The sequence below is a fragment of the Fundulus heteroclitus genome, chromosome 12, assembly GCF_011125445.2.
Source record: "Fundulus heteroclitus isolate FHET01 chromosome 12, MU-UCD_Fhet_4.1, whole genome shotgun sequence".
NCBI classification, from domain to species: domain Eukaryota; kingdom Metazoa; phylum Chordata; class Actinopteri; order Cyprinodontiformes; family Fundulidae; genus Fundulus; species Fundulus heteroclitus.
In genome coordinates, this window is record NC_046372.1 from 7,081,499 (window position 1) to 7,102,135 (window position 20,637).

A 20,637-nucleotide genomic window follows, 5' to 3' on the forward strand; every position below is an offset into this window, starting at 1 on the left:
AAAAAAGCAACAGTTATTTCTACTACTGGTAAAAAAGCATGCTGACTATCACATCTATGGTAATTTTAAAGTATGTATTATGTTGTTTACTTTGCTTACTTTTTTAATAGCTAACAGAGATAAACGTTTTGATGACATGCATTAATATTGATGTAGAGTCTTTTTCTAAAAAAAAAAAAAAAAACACACTTCTTTGTTAATACACAATAGTTGTTTTTCGCGTTTCATTTACAAATTAAAAAAATAGCACGCTAGTAAAATAAGGTCTGGTCTCACTCAGGATTTTCCACTTGTTCCTTCACAGTGTTAGTTGCCCAAGCGTTGCGTATGACATGCATATTAAACTAGATGGGATCAAGCTCCCATATGCGCTTCCTCTTTGATTTGTAAGAACCAAATGGTCCCAGTGTCTGTTTCTCATTTTGCGTCCATTCATGCATTGCCCATTAGCGGTTCTTCTAAGGCCCGTATGACTAGTCCACCTGGGCTCACTCATGTGGGAGCTTCTGTGTTAATTTAAGTGGCCCCCACTGAGTGGATGCTGATTTTAATCCATCGTCAACAAGAACCCTCAGCACAAGCAATAGTGGCGTAAGTGACAAAATATAGCAGTTAAAGATAGCAACCATTGATCTTTGCCAGCCATGTTCTTAATTCGTACAATCAGACATTATCCACAGCAAGTAAAGTTGTTTTGTCTGATTTTTTTTCTTCAGTGATGACTTTGAAGCTGTACAAATTTTTGCTTTACCAGTATAAAAAAATAAATAATAAAAGCAATCAATACTCTTTCAGCTTTACTGTTGTCTGTGATCAAGTGTTAATTTGTCAAATTTAGAAAGAATTGCCCCAATTTGTTTATGAGGGTGGTCACCAAATGAGAGAAAACTAATTTCGGGTGCTGTATTATTAAAAAGACAAATTATTCAAATTATAACTCATTTCTATCTTTAAACAGGTCATGCCACTCTGCTGTTTTATCAGCTGCTGAGAGGCCTAAAGTTCATCCACTCGGCTAACGTCCTGCACCGAGACCTAAAGCCTGCCAACATTTTCATCAACACGGACCAAATGCTACTCAAAATCGGTGACTTTGGACTTGCCAGAATAGTCGATCCCCATTACTCTCATAAGGTGAGTGTCAGATACTTTCTGATAAAGGTTTACTCACAGCTTGGGCTTCACAATGTGAGAAGTTGCCAGAAACCCTGCTCCCATCATCTGCTGCTTCATAATGAAACGAACATTTGTAACAGCATCTCTAAAACGGGAGCAGCTGTTACTCGGGATGAGGAGCAGACATCTATCAATTCAGAGGCTGTTTGTTTGCTTCCACGTTTCCCTCCACATGTTGACGTGCCTTCTGATGAGACACTGATCCCTTTCTTTTTACCCCCAGGTTTGCACATTTTTGTGCTTCTGACACGCTAACGAAGGCAAAAGCACCAAAAGGGAGAAAATAAATGTAGCCCTTTTACCATGAAAAATAGCACTTTGACTGCCTATTCTGGGACATCATTAGATAGATGTTGGTTTGTACTGTTTCATGGGAAAGTATTGCATCAGAGCTTATAGATTAATCTTTTAAAAGAATGCAAGCGCAGGTCAGGTAGAACATTTTATTCAGTTTGGAGGCTGAAAAAAAAAACTGTAATTATCTCCTCTGCTTTTAGCTGTTTTTTTTTGTAAAGCTTTTTCATCAATTATTTAAATCCACTTTCTTCATGGAAGAAACTAAACAGAATCAAACAAGAGGTCTTTGTTGTAATTGTATCTGCTTTGAATGCGTAGCGTTCTAAAGAGTTATTTTTATATTATTCCCGAACACAAATGAATAATTTTATGAATATTCAAGTCATCAGAGTTGAGGATTGTTTTTTTGTATTCTCACTGCTCTCAGGCGCTCTGCACTGCTGGAGCTGTTGAATGTATTGTAAGAGATAATTGTAATACTTGTGTATGTTATCTCTTCTCCATTTCATTTAGAGAGGGTCGTTATCAAGAGACTGACAATAGCTCCTCAAGCTCTGGGGCTGTGTATTTTTAGACAGCATCAAATTAACATTTTTTGTCTAGGTAGCAATGCCTAAGCTGTGCTGCTTCTCTGGGTGCCCGGATATTCTGTATGTCCCTCATAACGGCCTGACAAAATAAACTTTGCAGTATCTTGCAAGCAGTGACAAGAAGAAAGTTATTGTTAGAAAACCATGAGAAGTCCTGCAACCACTTGACCTGTTTGTGGACACCAGAAGCATGTTGAAGCATTTAACCTGAAGAAGAAAGTCTACAGGGCTGTTTATCAATGGGAAATCCTGAACCAATCCACAATCCAAGACTAAAAACTGACATTCAATCTGGTAAAGCAACATATTCAATTACACAACTGTATCCACAACTGGCTCAATTGTATGATACATACAAAGGCAACCAGGGAGGTTGAATGGGGTAAATTAGCATTGCAAGCCAACAGCTCCAACCGGCGCATTCCAGCGTAACGGGCCGTTATGCTAAAAGTGGTGAAAATGACGCCGAAATTAGACAGTGAGCATAATGGTATTATGGGCTAAGCTAACAGGATGGATGTTTGAAAGCACCATAAAGTTCACATGCATCCGGGTTAGCCACCCGGACAGCAGACCTGTAAGCTAGCGCTAGCTGCTATTAGCTTCACGCCCAGCCCGATAACAGAGTTCTGTCGCGGTCTGGTTCCTTTGAGCAGCACCATGCAACTTTCTGCTGTGTGAATGCATACTGAAACGGTGAAACAACATACAAACATGTCTTCAGTTTTTGTTGTCTATAATAAAAATGTTTCAATAAATTTTTAAACAGCATATAGTTTTCACAAGCCTAGAGAGTCCTCGTGCAGCTATAGCCGATAATGTTTACTACTTCGTCGATGTCGGTCAGTGTGATTTACCATTTAAAATTGATATATAAGTCGCACCTGACTAGTCGTAGGATCAGCCAAACTATAAAAAAAAAGTGCAATTTATGGTCTGAAAAATATGGTAATCTGTTTTGCTCTGACCAGGATCGGCAAACATTAATTAAAGACGTAGCTACAGATTTTAACAAAATAAAACTTTGGTTCAATTTAAATAAACTATCCTTGTATAGGAACAAAACAAACTTTATGTATGTTGGAAACAGGGCAAAAAACACTGAAATTACTATTTCACTGGATGGTATAAATATCCCACATGTAAATGAACTTAGTTTAGGAGTTATTATGTTATGGATAATTAAATTAACAGAAAATCACAAAATATCCATGTGCAAAAAAAGTCTCAAAAACTGTTGTAGTCCTAAGAAGAGCAAAGGTGGTTTTAGATCAGAGCTCTTTCCACGTTCTTTACCCACTGGTGTTGCCATATTTCACATGTTGTGTAGAGGTGTGGGGAAATAATTATAACACCAACTGACAGTCATTGGTGATACTTTAAAAACGGTATGTACAAAAAGTACATACAATATTTAGATCGCACCAACCCACTATAAGTGGTGCTTAAAGTCAAGAATAAGCTATTACCTGAATATATTCAAAAGTAGCTTGATGATAAGGTGGTGGCTTATAAACTCACAAATAAAATAAACTTATTATGTTTATATATGACAGCGTTGAATAGGCGTAATCTTAAAAATGAAAAACCTAATTTACTAGCATGAACTTAATTAATGAACGTACTGAATATCAGCAATCACAAGATATTTAGTTTGTGAATTTGTTTAAGGAAACAGGATGTTGGAAATTATTTGTTTGAGGTAATTGTAATATAGCAATGGGGGTGGGGCTAAATAAGTTGTAGTTTTCGGCCCTGGGGATATCTGTTGTGGTAAAATATGTATTCTTTATTGTTTTAGGCGCTTAAGTTTGGAGGAAAACCACAAGCAACAGATCTTATTTGTCTAGTATTCTGTTATTCCTTACTGTTCTAATATTCAATGTTAAGTGCATGTTTGCAATAAACAAAGTTTAAGGTCAATTGATACTTTTGCAAAGCTCTGAATGTAACTCGCTGTTCTCTCCAGTGTAACGGTCAGCTGGTGTCAATATGTCACTAGATTGATTCTGCCTTTAAAAAGGACAAAGACTTCGATTTCAGTCATCATTTCCAGAAGGCTTTATGTATCAAATGCTGTGCAGACAAAGCTGTATTATTTCTGTCCTTATTACTTATGGTCTCTCGGATTACATATCCCTAAGTCTTTCAAATGAAGCTTCCTCTTGTCCCTCAACCCCACACCCACTCCAGAGATGGTGTCAAGTTTTGCACTAATCAGCCGCTGTGATTATGCTGTCAGCTCCACATTAAGACGTCTGAAAGATTAATAGGACGATTCACAACTCCACCACCCAGCTTTGTTATTTCAAAGGTCCCACAGCAGTACTGTAAGACTGGTGAGGCCGGATGTGTGTTCGCGTTTGTGTCTCTGTGAGGTTTAATTCAGGCCTGTGTGTGTGTGTGTGTGAAGAGCGGCCCTCCTGAAAGGCGATCTTTGTCGGCCGAGAGCTCGGGACTCAGGGATCGGTTGGGTGCAGACACGGGGGTGCGTTGGGAGAGCGAGGAGGACGAGGGTAGAGGGATGGCAGGGGAGGAAGGTATGCGGACTACATGAGAAGCAAAGGGTGGGAAATTTTATACCACAGAGGGTTGGCGAAAGGAGAGGTGAAAAGTGCAGAGGCAGAGAAGGAAAATACATTATAATATAAAAACAGGAGGTCATGCCTGAGAGCAGAAACAACTTTACGTATGTTCCACTGCATGTTTTATGTGATAATGTTCTGTTTAGGCAAATTTCAAGTATTTAAAATTAAATATTAAATATTAATCAGGTAGTAACAAATTACATTTACTCAGTTGCATTTACCTGAGTAACTTTAAAAAAAACCTTATAGAAGTAGTTTTAATATTCAAAAAGGCATTACCAATAACAAAACTTTTCCCTTTGTAAAATTATTTGGAATGCTACTCTTGCTTGAGTATAGTTTCTGGCTAGTTATTACTGGATTTGTTATCTTGTTACTTACTTTTATTTGCTTTTATTTTTTGAAGTACCAGAATTTGTACATTACTATATATTTTATCACATAATTATTTTAAATCAGATATTATGTTCAAACAGTAACTTGTTACCAAATACTTGGCTCTTGTAGGGGGTTACGCACTACAGCATTTAGTCCCATCCTGTGGGTGGGAGAGTAATGAGTGAGATCCAGTTGAATGTGAAGAAAAAGGGAAGGACAGAGAAAACACTCACTGCAAACAAACAGAGTGGAAAGTAGGAGGTGGAGGAGAAAATGTGAAGAAAGGTTTATGTTACTGAATAGCTGTGAGACACTGCTTGAACAGTGTTTTATATGGTCTTAGCTTAAAAGAAGATGACACATTGTACATCAGTATGAGTGCTTTGCAAAAGCACTGATACCCTTACACTTTCTCATTTTGTCAGGTTACAACCATTAACTTTTATGTGACAGTTTAGGTGAAAGACCAACACAAAGTAGTACATAGGTGTTTTGCAGAAGGAAATGGATAAATGTGAAAATAAATATATAATAATTACAAATGAAAATCTAAATAAGTTTAGTATGCATTTTTATTCAGACCCCTATACTCCAACACTCCTAAATGAAATCCAGTGTAACCAGTTGCATTCAGAAGTGATCTAAGTGATCCAACATCCTGTTGGTCAGGACCAAAATGGAAAATCTGGCCTACATGAATACGCTTTGTGCTGCAGAAAACGAATATTTCTCATCGCACTCACCATCCCCATTGTGACATATGGTGGAGGCAGCTGGAGCATGCTTTGGGAGATGCTTTTCTATAGAATGTCCACATTTGTGTCCAGGCCTAAATCTAGCTGAATATATGTGGCAATATCAAAAAATGCTTTCCATCAAATCTGACTGTGCTTGCGTTACATTGCAATGAAGAATGGATTGTTGTCCTTAAATTCACAGCTACGATTGCATCAACAGGTTGCTCTAGAATATAATAAAAAGGATGGGAAGATCCTTTACTGTCCTGCAGGGGGAAATTCAGGTGGACCAGCACCAAAGAACAAATTCTAACATGGGGAAAAGTAGTGGATAGTTATGAAAAATAGCATACTCAAGAAGTTGGAAAGTGTGCAACTGAGTGGGGGGATTTTAACAAAGGTGCAAAAACATCTATGTACATTTGTGCTTGAAAAACACCAATAGTTTATTTACTAGAACATAACACTTTACAAGATTTGCTGGGATGTAAACACCTATTGAGTTTGTTGGGAGCATTGGTTATAAAGTGTAAGAGCTGCTGGAAGGAAGAACCTGCAATAACATTCCTTAGTGCTCCAAGAGGCAGCAGTCTGTCCCCGAAGGAGCTCTCCAGATCTGCAGCAGCCTTATGTATGGGGGGTGTGGGGGGAGAAAGGTGTGTGGGGGGGGGGGGGCATTGTCCAACACTGATGTTATTTTGCCAGAGACGTTGGCAGTCGGACTGCCATGTGTTGGGAGGTAGAAGATGGACCGATGTCTAGTGAGTTTGGGATGTTTGATTAAATGGCATAAATTAACTTACAGGGCAAACAGAAGGGCAGGGCACAGAGGGTGACTGAGACTGGAGGAGCAGGAAAAGACAAAGCCTAAATGGTGGATCCGACTAATGCAAGTGATGTTCGGGAAGCTTGTGTGCGTGGGAAGTGAGGAGCGCAGGTGAAGACAATCAGATTATACTTATGGGAGACAGGGTAGAGCAATGAAGGTAGAGATCTGAGGGAGAGAGAGACGGTGATAGACAGAGCAGACAGGGAGGAAACGCAGGAAGAAATCTAACAGACAATAAAAGGATACAGAAAGAACTAACAGAATTCACTAACTAAATCCATATTTTAAAAAAACAAACAATAAATGAAAATAAACCATAGAGGGCATGATCCACAAACTAAAAGAACTAGTCCAAAAACAAAACACCAGGTGATTGTGAAGAGCACTGGGTCGAGGGGGCATCCTAGGACACTGCTGGCCTCCCTGATGAGCTTATCTAACTGCTTCCTCTCAGCTGTAGATAAGCTGCTCCTCCAACAGATAACGCCATACAAGATGGCTGATTCCACCGCAGAGTTAAAAAAGGCCTTCAGTCACTTCAGACCTCAGTCACTTCAGACCGCAGTCACTTCAGCATGTAGCGTCTGCTCTGACCTTTCCTGTAAAGACCATCAGTGTTGTGACTCAAGTCCAGTTTACTGTTCAAGTAAACACCTGAGGTACTTATAAGAGGCCACTATCTCAATGTCACTTCCCTGGAATTTCACCGGTGTGGTTTGTGGCGGCTGCAGAAATCAGTTGCCAACTCCTTGGTTCTCCAGCTGCTGATCAGGGGATGGTTCTGCTGGCACCCGTCCAGTGTCCACTGTCTGTACTCTGAGTCGTCTTCACCCGTGATGAGGCCGACTATGGCAGAGTCATCTGAGAACTAAAAAAGTATTGAGAGCTTAATACATTCCAGCACCACAATTTTTAAGATATTTGTTTGTAAAAGATTTTAAGAACAACGTGTCCCTTTCCTTCCACTTCAAAAGTACCTGCTAACAATGTGTTGTTCTATCACAAACTATTCTGATGAAATACACAGACGGTTGTGGTTGTAATGTGAAACGATCTGAAAACATTTAAGGAAGATGAATACTAAATCTAGGATCTACATAGGTGTTCAGATCAGCTTTATTTCTATTCTAATTATTTCTCATAGCAATTATTTCCTAATAGACTCAAACAGCTTCTCTCCAAACGCTATGAGGGCTATCGCTCCCTGCTGAGAGGTTTGTGGTCCGTCACATGTTACAGTCGCACTGCTGGTAATGCCTGTTTGCAACCTCTTATTTCTCTGGGAATGTCAAATTGCACATTTCTGTAAATGAAGCCTTATGATTACTGCACAAAAATTAGGGGCATGAGCGCATTATCATAGGAGCACTTAGGGATTATATCATGCAACATCACAGTAATTCACATCGTTCGCAACGAGACTGACGTCAGACTTCTTGAACTCAGATACAAATCTTATGAGACCCTAAGACTATTTTTGTATGCTTTAATATTTTTTATATATTTTATATATAAATACTAAGCCTGTGTGTCTGTGTGTTATGTTATCCATGTACATCCTGAGCCGGCGTCCATCCCAAAAGAAACTTCACCATGGTCACAGACGGTGACAATAAAGATTCACGATTCTCTTAATTCTCTTCAAAATGTATAACTTGTAATGTTTGTCTGACAGGAAGCAGAAGTGAGAGGCAAATCAACCCAGTGGGCAAAGACAGGCAAGGTCAACGAGTGCAAAAGTTTGGTTGTCTGCTGCACCAAAGACAAGAGCAGGGAGGGAGAGCGTGGCGGGGAAAGACAGGATAAAAAGGATGTAGTGAGAAAAGAGATGTGGGCTTGAGACAGAAAGAATAACAGGAGAAAATTTACTAGATTCCCAGAGGACAATAAAGACAGCGCTGGGGTGCAAGAGAATAAGGTGGTAAAAGAGTGCAATGAGAGGAGACAGGCAAATAAAAGATCTGTCAAAAAGACTTGTGCTTACTTATTTACAGTTGTTAAGTTATGCTGCAGGGGTTTGGAAAAGGTGATTCAAAACCAATATCTTTGTAGGATTTACTCTCCCATAAAGCTGGTCTGAGAAAAAACAAAACAAAACCTTGCAGAACCGCTTTGAATCAGACTGAGTTCTGTAATGGTTTCCTGCTGAGACCGATATGAAAAAAATGTTAGGGAACAGTGTGGACGTCCCGCAATGAATTGACTCTCTGAGTTATGCTTATACCGTATTGCTCAAAAATCAAACACTTTTTTTTTTTAGTCTGCCAGCTTTACAGACAGAGAAGGCAAACTGTGAAGTTTAAAGAAACCATGTAGGATAATATTCACGTGAAAGGAGTTCAACTGAAGGATAATTTAACTGAATGTGCAAAAAGCTTCCCAACTCATTTTGAGGATGTTTACTAATTTGTGTTTGGATAAATGTAATGCCGTCTGTCTGTATGTCATTTAGGAAGAGTCGGTGTTATGTAAGAAGGCAATCGTCAGCTTTGGCTGTAAGTGGGCTAAAAACTGCTGCATGAAATGATAAAAGGCTGAGATGAAATATTTAACAACATGCAACTCCTCCAAATCTGTCTAGAGGGAAGGAAAAACAAATGAGAATAAGCTTTTTGATGATCAGGGGATAGAGCATCAGACTTTTAATATGAGAGTACAAGATTTACGCCCCTTTTGAAGCGCAACCCCAAAAAGCCAACATTCCCATGAGTGATGTGTAGAAAAAGGACATGTTAAGGTTTTGAAATGAAAAAATGCCTCTAAGAATATATATTTTTTGAAGATATCTTGCCTATATCCTCAAGCTAAAGGAGCTACTGAATTGATACATTTAAAAACCACAACATGTTTTGTTCTATCTAGACCACGGGTCATCCACATGGTGCCCACGAGTCTGTTCTAAAAAAAAAAGCTCAATCCACCAGTGAGCTGCATCTAAAACTTTATTTTACTCCGTCAACTCAACAAATGCTACATCACGAAGAACACAAAAGAAACACCGTTCAAACTCTCACGTGGAGCTCATTTCGTAAATCGTTAACAAAGACAGTGAAACGTTTTGCATTTACAATTGAAACCAGTTAATAAGTGTGCTGCTAGATTTGAAGCTATTAATATACATATTTAACACAGTTCTAGATGTTTTGAAGTTTGTATTACAAGCAATCAAGTCCAGTCTCTATCTCATAAAACTAAAAATGGTAATATCTGGTGAATTCATCTTAACCCAAGGGTGTCCAAACTTTTCATCATATGGGCCAAAATTGTAATGTCAGTATTAACTGAGGACCAAAAAATTAAAATGAAAAAATAAATAATTTTTATATATATATATATATATATATATATATATATATATATATATATATATATATATTATTTATTATTATTATTATTATTATATATTATTATTTTTTTCCTTTTACCGGCTCCACAAATTTTGGTGATGCAATATTTTAATTAAACTATTTTGTGAGATTTTAATGTCTAAAAAGGATGTCTAAATCAAAATTGTAAGGGGGTTTTGCATCTTTTGTCGTATTAAAAGATGGTCATCCTTTTTCCAAATTCTTCTGGATATTTTGGCCTATTCTCTGCAATAGGAACAAGACTTGAGTTAGTCTTTCTTTGAAAACAGTCACTGTATTTGGCCCATTTAATAAAAATTAATTACAAGCTGACATTAGTGCACTAAACTCTGTATCTGAGTAAAAGTCATTGAATGAATGTGGTCCTATTTATACTATGAAATTAAAAATACATGTTGTAACTAACATTTTCAACTGTATGGCAATTTAAACTTATCTGTAACAAATTTGCCCAAATTAAAAAAAAAAGCCTCCATCTGCATTACTCACATGTGCTGGTGCGTCAAATAATTGTTGAATTACAGTTGGGGACGGCACAAAATCAGTCCTGGGGCCAGAAATGGCCCCGGGGCCACACTTTGGAAACCCGTGTGTTAAACGCTAGAACTTTTTCACATTTTAAACATAATGTAAAAAAAATAAATAAATAAAAAAATAAAAGCATCTACAAAGCATTATGATGTCAGCGCCATGTTTCACCCTGAGAATGGTGTATTCAGTGCAATGTCCAGTGTTAGTTTTCCCTTAAACAGGGTATGGGCCCCACCTGACCAGTGCACCTTCTTCCATGTGTTTACTTGTGAGATATGGCTTTCTTGTAACGATGAGATTCTCACCACTTTTACATACAAGCTAAATGAATCAAGTCCACAACAAAACTGGTTGTTCTTCCACCTGAGCTATGGATCTCTGGAGCTCCTACAGAGTTATCATGCTCTCTGCTGGTGCATTAAACTTTTCCAGGCCTTTTCTCCTGGACCTGTCTGCTGTGTTCCTCGGCCTTCATGATGTTGGTTGTTTACTAATACCCTCTTAACAAACCCCTGAGGCCTTCACAGAACAGCTGGATTTATACTGAGTATCATTTACACACAGATGGACGTTCTTTACTAATAAGTGACTTCTAAAGCCCATTGTTTGCTTGTCTGTTTGTTTATTTTTATTTATTTAGGGTATCACAGTAAAATGGTCTTTGTTACAAAATACGTCCATGCTGTTCCGAATTTTTTTTTGTAAGGATTTCAAAAGCAACATTTCCCTAAAAATTCATAATTGTGCCATGCTTTGTGTTGGGCTATGACATAAATATGAATAGACTAAAGTTTATGGTTGTAACTAGACAAAAATGTGAACAACATTGACTTCATTATTTATATTCCTTTGTTGCGCCACTCAAATGTGTTTATTTCTCTGTCTCATGTTTTCATCTCACTCCTCTCCTCAGGGCTATCTGTCTGAGGGTTTGGTGACTAAGTGGTACCGATCCCCCCGTCTGCTCCTGTCCCCCAACAACTACACCAAGGCCATCGACATGTGGGCTGCCGGCTGCATACTGGCCGAGATGCTCACTGGACGCATGCTGTTTGCAGGTACTGTGAGCATGTTCATCAAAGCATTGTCCCGACTCAGTAAAATCACATGTTGAACTGTACATCTAAATGACTGAGTGGATAAATGCAATCCACGTTGCTGGGGTGCTAAGTAAGCCCTAACAATTTGCAACAATCGTCTTCAAGCATGCGACTGTATTTCTTGATATAACTTGTCTGTAGTTCGCCTTCAGAGATTTGGAGATTTTACCACTACTAGTGGTAAAATCTCCACAGGGAGAAGCTTTTTCTTTCTTTTATGTCCTCCACCAAAGACACTTTCCTCCTTTCTCGCGGGCTACTTCGTTGCCTGAGCAGCATAACAATGATGATGGAGAAATGCTGTCCATCTGAAGCTAGCAAAGTTCCAGCTGACCAGCTGATTCTGACCTCCACTGGCTCCTCTGGCGCCACAGGGCCGACTACAGAAACTCAGAAAGGTCATCCTCTCCCCCCGCTGTTCCCGTTATGCGAGACTTTCGCACGCGGGGGTGTCGGCGCCGCTTGCCTCCCCTTTTACCTGACAAACAGGAGAGCGCTGGACTCGCTAGCTTCGTCGTTACTAGGGGGGAAATAAAGCACTCCGCCAAATAAGATGCTTACTTTTTATTTTTTTTCAAGAGTGTTTGTTTAGCACCACCTGCTGTTGTCCCTGAAATATTTCTCTCTCAAGATCAGACTTCCTTGCAGCAACACAAACTTTGGTTCTCTATCTTATTCAATGACTAAGGTCATCCGATCCAACAAACAAGCTCGTAACAATAAAAAGCCATAAAATATTGACTTAGAGTAATAAAAGTGTTGCAGCCTGTCGGCATCAGTTGAATCAAATCCTCTTCCGTCTCCTCTCAGCTCACACCTCTGGGTAATTCTTGTTTGACTTTGTTTTTTTTTTATTATTATTTGTGCTTATGTAAGCAATCCTCTTTCTCCTCTCTGCTTGTCTCTCATTGGCTGTCTCTCTCGCCCAGGAGCTCACGAGCTGGAACAGATGCAGCTGATTCTCGACACGGTGCCCGTGCTGAGAGAGGAGGACAGGCAGGATCTTCTACAGGTGACACCTCAGAGGGCAATGCAAGCCGCGTAATCCGACATTAGTGGATCTTTGCAAATGTTTTTATTTTCTTTTATTTACATTTTAAAGTCTTTTAGAACAATTTGGAGTCTTTTTTAAGGATGTACAGAATAAGAGAAGTCCAAAATTGTATACCACTTCTAAGCTAAAAAAAAAACCTTCCCCCATCCATATGATATTAGATTACATAATATGTCAGAAACTTAGTTTATACATTTTTTGTTCATTAATGTGTGTGATAGTCACACTGCCAAACGAAAGCTGATAAGCTGTTTTTCATTTTGTAAAACAATGACCATGAATTATGATATATTCTATCATTTATGTGAAGTAAGAACATTAATCAACACAGTGTTTTTTTTTTAAACTCATCCATACATTTTTTAGTAGTTTGCCAGTGATGTTCTTTTGTCCGCTAATATATAAAGGGTAGATTAGTGTAACAGTGCAATCTCATACAAGAGAACGACTACAAACTAACTTTATCATAAACAAACAAACAAAGCAATGCATTTGTATCATGTTTAAATTGCTGCTGCTTTCTAAATACATGTAAGTCCAAAATTGTTGATACCCCATTTATGGTTTAAATAAGAATTTCATTTTTGTTTCATTTGCCTGGCATGAATGCTAAAGTTTTGGAGTCTCAACTTTAATCTGGTGAAAAATCTGACAGACAGAGCATTTTTAGCCCTCAATCTGTGGAAGAGTTGTCAAGTAGAACAGCTCTGACTGTCGATCATTTTGAATCAATGCTTTAAACCCCATTTGTTCTCAGTAGCAGAAAAAAATCCTGAGTGAAATCTCAGGATTTTCTTTTGTTTGTTTTTGCATGCATAATTTTATTTGGACTCAATTAAAATCAATCAATCAATCAATCAATCAAAATTTATTCTGCCATTAAAACATAATTCTATGAGCACATTGCTTTACAAAGAGTAAATGATTAAACAATGGTTAAAGCAACATAAATACAACATATCACTAAAACAAAAATAATGTAGTCGATTCTAAAGCCAAGATATGCTACTTAATTATATTTAAACAATTAAACAACAGGAGTATACTAGTACTAGCAATTAATATGCTAGTACTACCATATTCCTTTTGATAAGATAACATTTTAGTATTTTCATTTTGCTTTCCTAGGTGATGCCTTCATATGTCAGTCATGGATGGAGAGTTAAGATACCCTTCTCCGAGTTGCTGCCTGAAGTGGATCCTTGCGGTGAGTGGAACATATTAAGTACTGGGAATAAAGGGACAGAGACGCAGTAAAAAAAAAAATGCAGTTCACATTTGTTGACACCCCTGGTAGAGATGTGTAAAAAGAAACTTAAAATAATGTCATCTCTTATTACAGTAGCAAAATCTCACACTGGGAAATGTACGGCTGTTTTCTAACAGTGAGCTTTTGGTTTACCCTTCTTACCTCCCCGTCTCTGTGGGTGGAGGCAAGAGAAACTGAATCCTAATCCAGCCTTATTTGTCATAATATCAGTTGTTTAAAACTTTTCAGCTATAGCTGTAACTGTAGATTTGGACAAGTGAGTAATGAACTTCTCGTCGCCTTCTTGTGACTTATGAAGCTAAGTCAAATGGCTTATTCTCTTGTCTTTCCCATTTCAAGGAGAGGCTAAAGAGAATTGTCTTGAGTGTCATGCCGTATTTTACAACAGGAACTAAAGAAGTCACTTACTTAGTAAAAATTTCCCTGATCGGCTTAGAAAACCCAATCAAAAGTATATAAAAAGACTTTCATTGCTTTTGTTTGATTTGAATTTTTAAGAACAATTAAAAAACCTTTTTCCTGGGATTTTTTCCCCCCATGGAATAAATTTACTCAAATTAAATAGCAGATTAAAATATTAATATAAATAAATCAGAATAGTCTAAAAAGCAACAATTATAAAATATAGACACAATGACTTGTAATTTCTGGTGTTTTATCTTCACCAAGTCCTTCGTCTTTTTCCTCTCAGCGGTGGACTTTCTCGAGCGCATCTTGACATTTAACCCCATGGATCGCCTGACAGCGGAGGAAGCTCTGTCCCATCCGTTCCTTCAGCAGTACTCCTGTCCCGAGGATGAGCCCGTCTCATCACACCCTTTCCACATTGAGGATGAGCTGGACAGCCTCAACACCGAGCAGAGCCTGAGCAGCAGCGACAGTCAGGCCTCCAGCTTTAATTGGGAAAGGTAAAGACCTTAAATTGATACAGGGGTACATCCCCGTTGGTAGATTTTGTAAAATCAAACTCATAGAAATCTGTGCAAACCTGCTCCGCATTAGATTTTTTTATTTATGTTTTTTGCTTTTGAGGAGCAAGAGATACAGAAAAACGCTCTTTAGCAATACTTTTCCAAAAGGACTTTTCCAAGGATGTTCTTCTAAGTTTCAGGCCAGAGTCCAGAAATACTTCAGAGCTTTCTAAGCCACTTTTACAAAGAGCATGTGACAAAGAATTGATTTGAGGCAATATTTGTTATGGCTAACAAAAGCAAAAATCGTTCTGACCACAGAGAAAACTAAAGCTTTATTTAAAATTGTATCACACATAGTTGCCTTTAAGTTGATTAGTTGATTTGACTGAAATGAAAAAATACTTTAGTATTGGTAATGGGAAAATAAATAGGTCAAACTGTTGCTGATATGAAGAAATAAGGAGTAAAAATGAAAAGAGGAAAAAGTGTAGCAATTACACCCCAGTGGAATATTCTGTCTATGGAAGACCATAAGAGTCACTGAAAATGAAAAAACAATTTTCTTAATGGAGATTTAAAAATCACAGTTCATACACTGCTGCTACCACGACCAATGAGAAAGCTGTTTACATCTGAAGAGCAACTGTGACTGGTCTAACTTCTTTTTCAGTGTGCTTAGGAACCAGAAGGGTCAGGGAAATGCTAAATGGAGTGAGAAGAGTAAAATAAAATGCAATTGCAAAAGGGATTTGAAAATGCCAGGTGAAAAGAAAAGGGAATTAGAAAAAAGGAATTACCCTTTTAAATATTTGATAGCGGAAGATATTTATTATCTGATTTATGAATTGCAGTTTTTTAATCTCCATTTAGAAATCAGATTTGAAAGTACATTTTCAAATTGCAGTAGTTCATAATGGATTAATAAATACATCTTATAATTCCTCTTTAAAAATTCAATTTAAAAAGTGCAATTACAAAACGCTTCTCAAATAGGATTTATAATTGTGTGATTTAAATGTTACATTTTAAATGTTTTTTCTTTTTCAGTGACTCTTTTGGTCCTCCATACTGTCAATATAAAAGCTTCCTGTTGCAGATAAAAGTGACCTTGTGTGGTGCACGTTACAATAAATCAGGATGGTCTCATACAAAAGAACGTCTTGTTGGGTGTGGGTGTATTCTGCAGTGGGTGCATAGGAATCTTTGTAATCTTCTTCTTCTTCTTTTTTTTTTTTTTTTTACAATATACAGGAAAAATATGCCTGTAGTTAACCCAGATTTACAGCTAACATAATAAGACTGCTGTGTGTACAACTTGGATGTCTTTGATCTGAACTTGTAAATTGTATTGCATGCTGCCATAACTCCACAGATAAAACACTTTTTTATGTACTCATAAAAGGGATGGGAAATCTCTACGCAGGTGTTGATTTTAAATCGATGGGCACTGAATGAAGCATTGTTGTCATTGCCTGCAGGTGCGATAACAGTTCATCAACCAGCATATGGGCACCGTACTCAGGCGAGAGGTGCCAGTGCATGCCCTCTGGTCCTATTCCATCTGACCTGGGGGACACCACAGACACTGAGGAGGTGCGGAGGGACCCCAGGGCCAGTTCCAGCTCCCTGACAGAAGAAGCTCAGGTTGGATATGCTGTTTCTTAAGCTCCTGACTGGTTTATTTTGATCTCATCTAAACAGTAATGAACTGGTCAGTAAAGGTGATTTGTTTATGGTTGAGGCTTCAGGTTAAACTCTGGTAAACATCAGTGGGGATGACGCTTATACAATCACCTTGCAAATGCATTCATGCCCCTTGAAGCCTTTTCACCCTTTTTCACATTACAACACCAAGCTTAATGCAGTCTGGGTGGGGGGGGGGGGGGTGCTCTTATATGATAGACCACCACACAATAGTACAAACCGGTGTAGTGGAAGGAAACTGATAAATGGTTTTGGGTTTTGCTCTATTTTTGGCAAATAAAAATCTGACAAGTGTGACATGCATTTGTATTCGATGCTCTTTTTACTCTAATTCCCCCAAATAAAATCCAGTGCAACCATCTGTCTCCAACCATCACGTAACTGGGTAACGATGTCCACCTGTGTTTAATTTTATCTCAGTATAATTTCAGCTGTTCTGTGAGTATCTCATAGGTTTGTCAGAGAAAATTAGTCAACAAACAAGACCAACGAGCACAGGACACAGGTCAGGAATCAAGTTGCGAACAGGTTTAAAGTAGGGTGAGGCAAAAAAATACCTGAAGCTTTGCGTAACTCTCAGAGCACTGTGTGATCCATCATCCATTAAAAGTGAGAGCGTAATATAACTTCTTCCTGGGTAGGGCTGTTCACTTATGGCGACCGGTTACGCAAGGAAAGCAATTAACAGAGAAGCAGACATGGGGATCATAACAACACAGATACTGGGAGCATTGGCAATCGTAGACGAAAACCTCTTATAGGCTCCATCATACTAGATGCTGGGGTGTTTGTTCACCCTCCAGAAGGACAGGCCTAAACGTGCAGATGGAGCTACAATTGAATGGTTAAGATATATGTGCAAATGTGGTGCAGAAAACGTGAGGCAAAACTTGAAAACTGACGTTTAAAGAGTCTTTCCATCCAATACAATGCAGAGCTGATGGAGACGTACACCAATATGCTTGCAGCTGTAAATTGGAGCATAAAGGGTGCTCCACCATGTATGGAGTCTAGGGGGACTGAGTACAAAGAATGCCATGTTTTTTATTTTTTTTTTGTAAAAAAAAAAAGTTGTGAACACCATGTATCCTTTTCCTTCCACTATCTTATTATCCACTTCTTTGCGTAGGTCTGTCACACAAAAAGCCTATGAAAACACTGATATGTCCTGTTGTAAGATGACAGAAAGGGGTAGTTTCTAACTGTCTTCCCTTCATTTGCCTTAACACAGGTTGACCCCCGCAAATATTCCCATAGCAGTTCAGCAGAGCGCTTCCTGGAGAGCTCTCACTCCTCTCTGGAACGGGTTTGTGCTTTGGGGTACGGGGAGCTTGATTGCGGCCGCTCCTGTGATTACAAAGTGGGCTCCCCTTCATATCTGGATAAAATCGCATGGCGTGAGGGAAAGCCTCAGCACTACTCGGAGCCTAAGCTGATTCTGGATCTCTCTCACTGGAAGCACAACACCGGCAGACTCCCCGTGCCCGCCGAACCCATTGGTGGCAGCATAGAGGACCTTGGAGAGGGGAAAGAAGAGGAAGCAGAGGAAGGAGAGGAGGAAACGGGGGATTTGTTCCAGGAAATCACTCGCTGGGTGGAGAGCGCTCATTCTCGTCTGCACTCGCCTAGTACCAGTCCATCAATGGGGCACTGCTCGCCCTCCTGCTACACCTCCTCCCCCCCTCTTCCGCTCTCTCCTACTGACCTCCCAACTCCTGTCTTCCACTACGACGAACAAATCCAACTCCCATCAGTTGAGTATGTCGAGGACAGACTGAGCCCCCTCCCTTCCATCACATCTTCCTCCACTACCCTTCCCTTTCTCTTTCCATCATCTCCCACCGCTATATTTTCACCTCAGACAGCATCGCCGCCCCCAACTCCGTTTGTGCAGCTCCCGGAGTCTCAACCGCTGTCCTCTACCTCCTCTATTTCCCCGTCCCACAATGCTGACTCCACAGAGTCTCTGCCGGTCAAGCAAAAGGACCGTTTGTTTGACCTGGATGTGTTCATATCCCGAGCTCTGAAGCTGGTCCGGCAGAATAAAGAGAAAGTCCACGCGAAGAAAGGAAAAGATGAAGGTTGGATGCAGGAGAGCAAAACGGCAAACATTAAAGGGAAGGTGCCCCGGCTTTCAGAGCACAGGACTTCCCCATCACAGACTCCCAACTCCTAATGTCGCAATTCAGTACAAGGTTCAGCACAATAATTACTAGAAAACTAGTCACTCTTCCAAATATACCGCAAATGAGGGGTGTTCTGCATTCTACCGTAGCAACTTGAATTTTTAGTCCTTAAATTGCTTCGTTTTTTGTGACAAATCTGTTAAAAAAAAAACAATTGTGCAGCTTTGTTTGGAAGGGTCCTCAGGCGGTCAAAGCTCAGAAGGAACTTGAGTAAATATGAGTCATCACACTTGGCTCTGAAAATACAAAACATTTGCCCAGTCTGAGCATAAAGTTTTAGTATGCTTCTGCTATATGCCTGTTCCTATAGGCAGGGGTGTCATAAAGGGGGAAAATTTTACAATCCTGAAGGTCCCTGACTGTCAAGGGCACCAAAACAGAAATTGTACACATATCATTGTGAGCTTTTGAGATGATTTAGATTTTTTTTTGGATGGGGCCCATAATTGTCGGCAGTGCCCCTGCCTATAGATAGCCATGTTACCTTTTAATCATACAATACATGATGGTAACTTAACGGTGCGTTCTCTTTTCACCCGAACTAGGATTTCCTGAGTTCCCAGTTGGAAACACGACAAGACCAGGAAAGTTAGAGGTCTCATGGTGCATTTAATTTGTTTTAGAAGTCAAAGCTCACTCCTGAGTCGGATAAACACGAATGGCCCCATGCAGCAACACTCTGTTTATGAACATCTTTACTATTTAAATGCATAGAGAGAAATGCCTTGTTTTAAGCTTGTAAAGATGTGACAAAATGCCAGGATTCAAGCTGCAACTTCTGAGGAAAAGTGAATGAACCATTATACTTGTCACACACAAAAAATTCAAGTAATTATTAGCAGCAGTTTTAAGCAGACTCCCATCATGCGTTGGAAGCTTGCTTTAAATGTCTTTCTAAACTCCATCCTGTGAAATCTTGAAAGAATCTGACGGTCTTCCGATTTTTACCAAATGATGACAGTAACACACTAAAAGTTTTTTTCTAAGCCTCTGAATGTAATCACTGAGAAGACAGTCAGTGCGAGTGTGACATGGCAAGCTGTCAGGATTTTATTTATTGCTGCTCTAACACTCCCACAGTCACATACTGAATTTTGACAACAGAAACTTCAATAAAGTTTGGTTTCTATTTGTTTTTCCAGTACATGTAATATATCTCTAGACCTTTTTGTGGCTAAAATACTTCTGTGATATTTTCTAAATATTAGAACACATGTAATGAATTTGGAGTTAGCTTGGATCTTGTTTGAAAATGAAATGCTTTGTGGTTGTTCTTTATGATTCTCCTGCCAGCTGGACTAGTTTTTAATCGCAAGTGCTCGTTTTCTGCTTGATGAACCAAATCTGTTCCACACTGTTCTTCCACAGCCGCGAGCCTATATGGCTTTCTGCTCACCTTAATGTTAACAATAGAAAGCTTTAACACAAACAACACTCATCTGTATTTTTTTTTAATGTACAAGTCTTCTAATTAGCCCTATTCATAAGGTGAAGTGTTTTCTGAATCGTCTTGTTTTCAGTATGCTGTTATTGTACATTCTTATGTTTTATTATTAATATTTTGGCAGTTAATTTCTATCAGCCAAGTCAACCACACTGGAGGACATAAAGCATCCTACACAGTTACTGGCAACCCCCTTAAAATAAAACATTTTCTATTCAAGCGATAATTGATTTATAAGTCATAATCTTACAATAATACATCCAGAGAAAGCCAGCCTTTACCTTGAATTAATTTATATTTGGTGGCCTACCTTCACAAAGCCCAAATATTTATTTTGTCTTTACTTTTTTTTTTTATTCACCTGAACCTTTGGAAGCGTATCAGCAATCCATAGCTTCCTGCTTTGTTCTGTAGTATACTGTAAATATCCACTCTTTAAAATGGGAAAGACAATGCTGCATATGTCATACA

At 38.9% G+C, this 20,637-nt stretch overlaps 1 protein-coding gene across 1 annotated transcript in view; it reads left to right on the top strand.

Annotated features, from left to right (window-relative positions):
* Positions 1-20,389, top strand: part of mapk4 (mitogen-activated protein kinase 4) — a 26,687-nt gene extending 6,298 nt beyond the window's left edge. The window contains exons 3-8 of the mRNA XM_021320254.2: positions 11,408-11,552; positions 12,524-12,606; positions 13,777-13,855; positions 14,610-14,826; positions 16,311-16,476; positions 17,768-20,389. Of these exons, the coding sequence (XP_021175929.2) occupies positions 11,408-11,552; positions 12,524-12,606; positions 13,777-13,855; positions 14,610-14,826; positions 16,311-16,476; positions 17,768-18,712 (1,635 nt within the window). The 3' untranslated portion in view covers positions 18,713-20,389. The remainder of the gene's footprint in view (positions 1-11,407; positions 11,553-12,523; positions 12,607-13,776; positions 13,856-14,609; positions 14,827-16,310; positions 16,477-17,767) is intronic.
* The last annotated feature ends 248 nt before the right edge of the window (positions 20,390-20,637 follow it).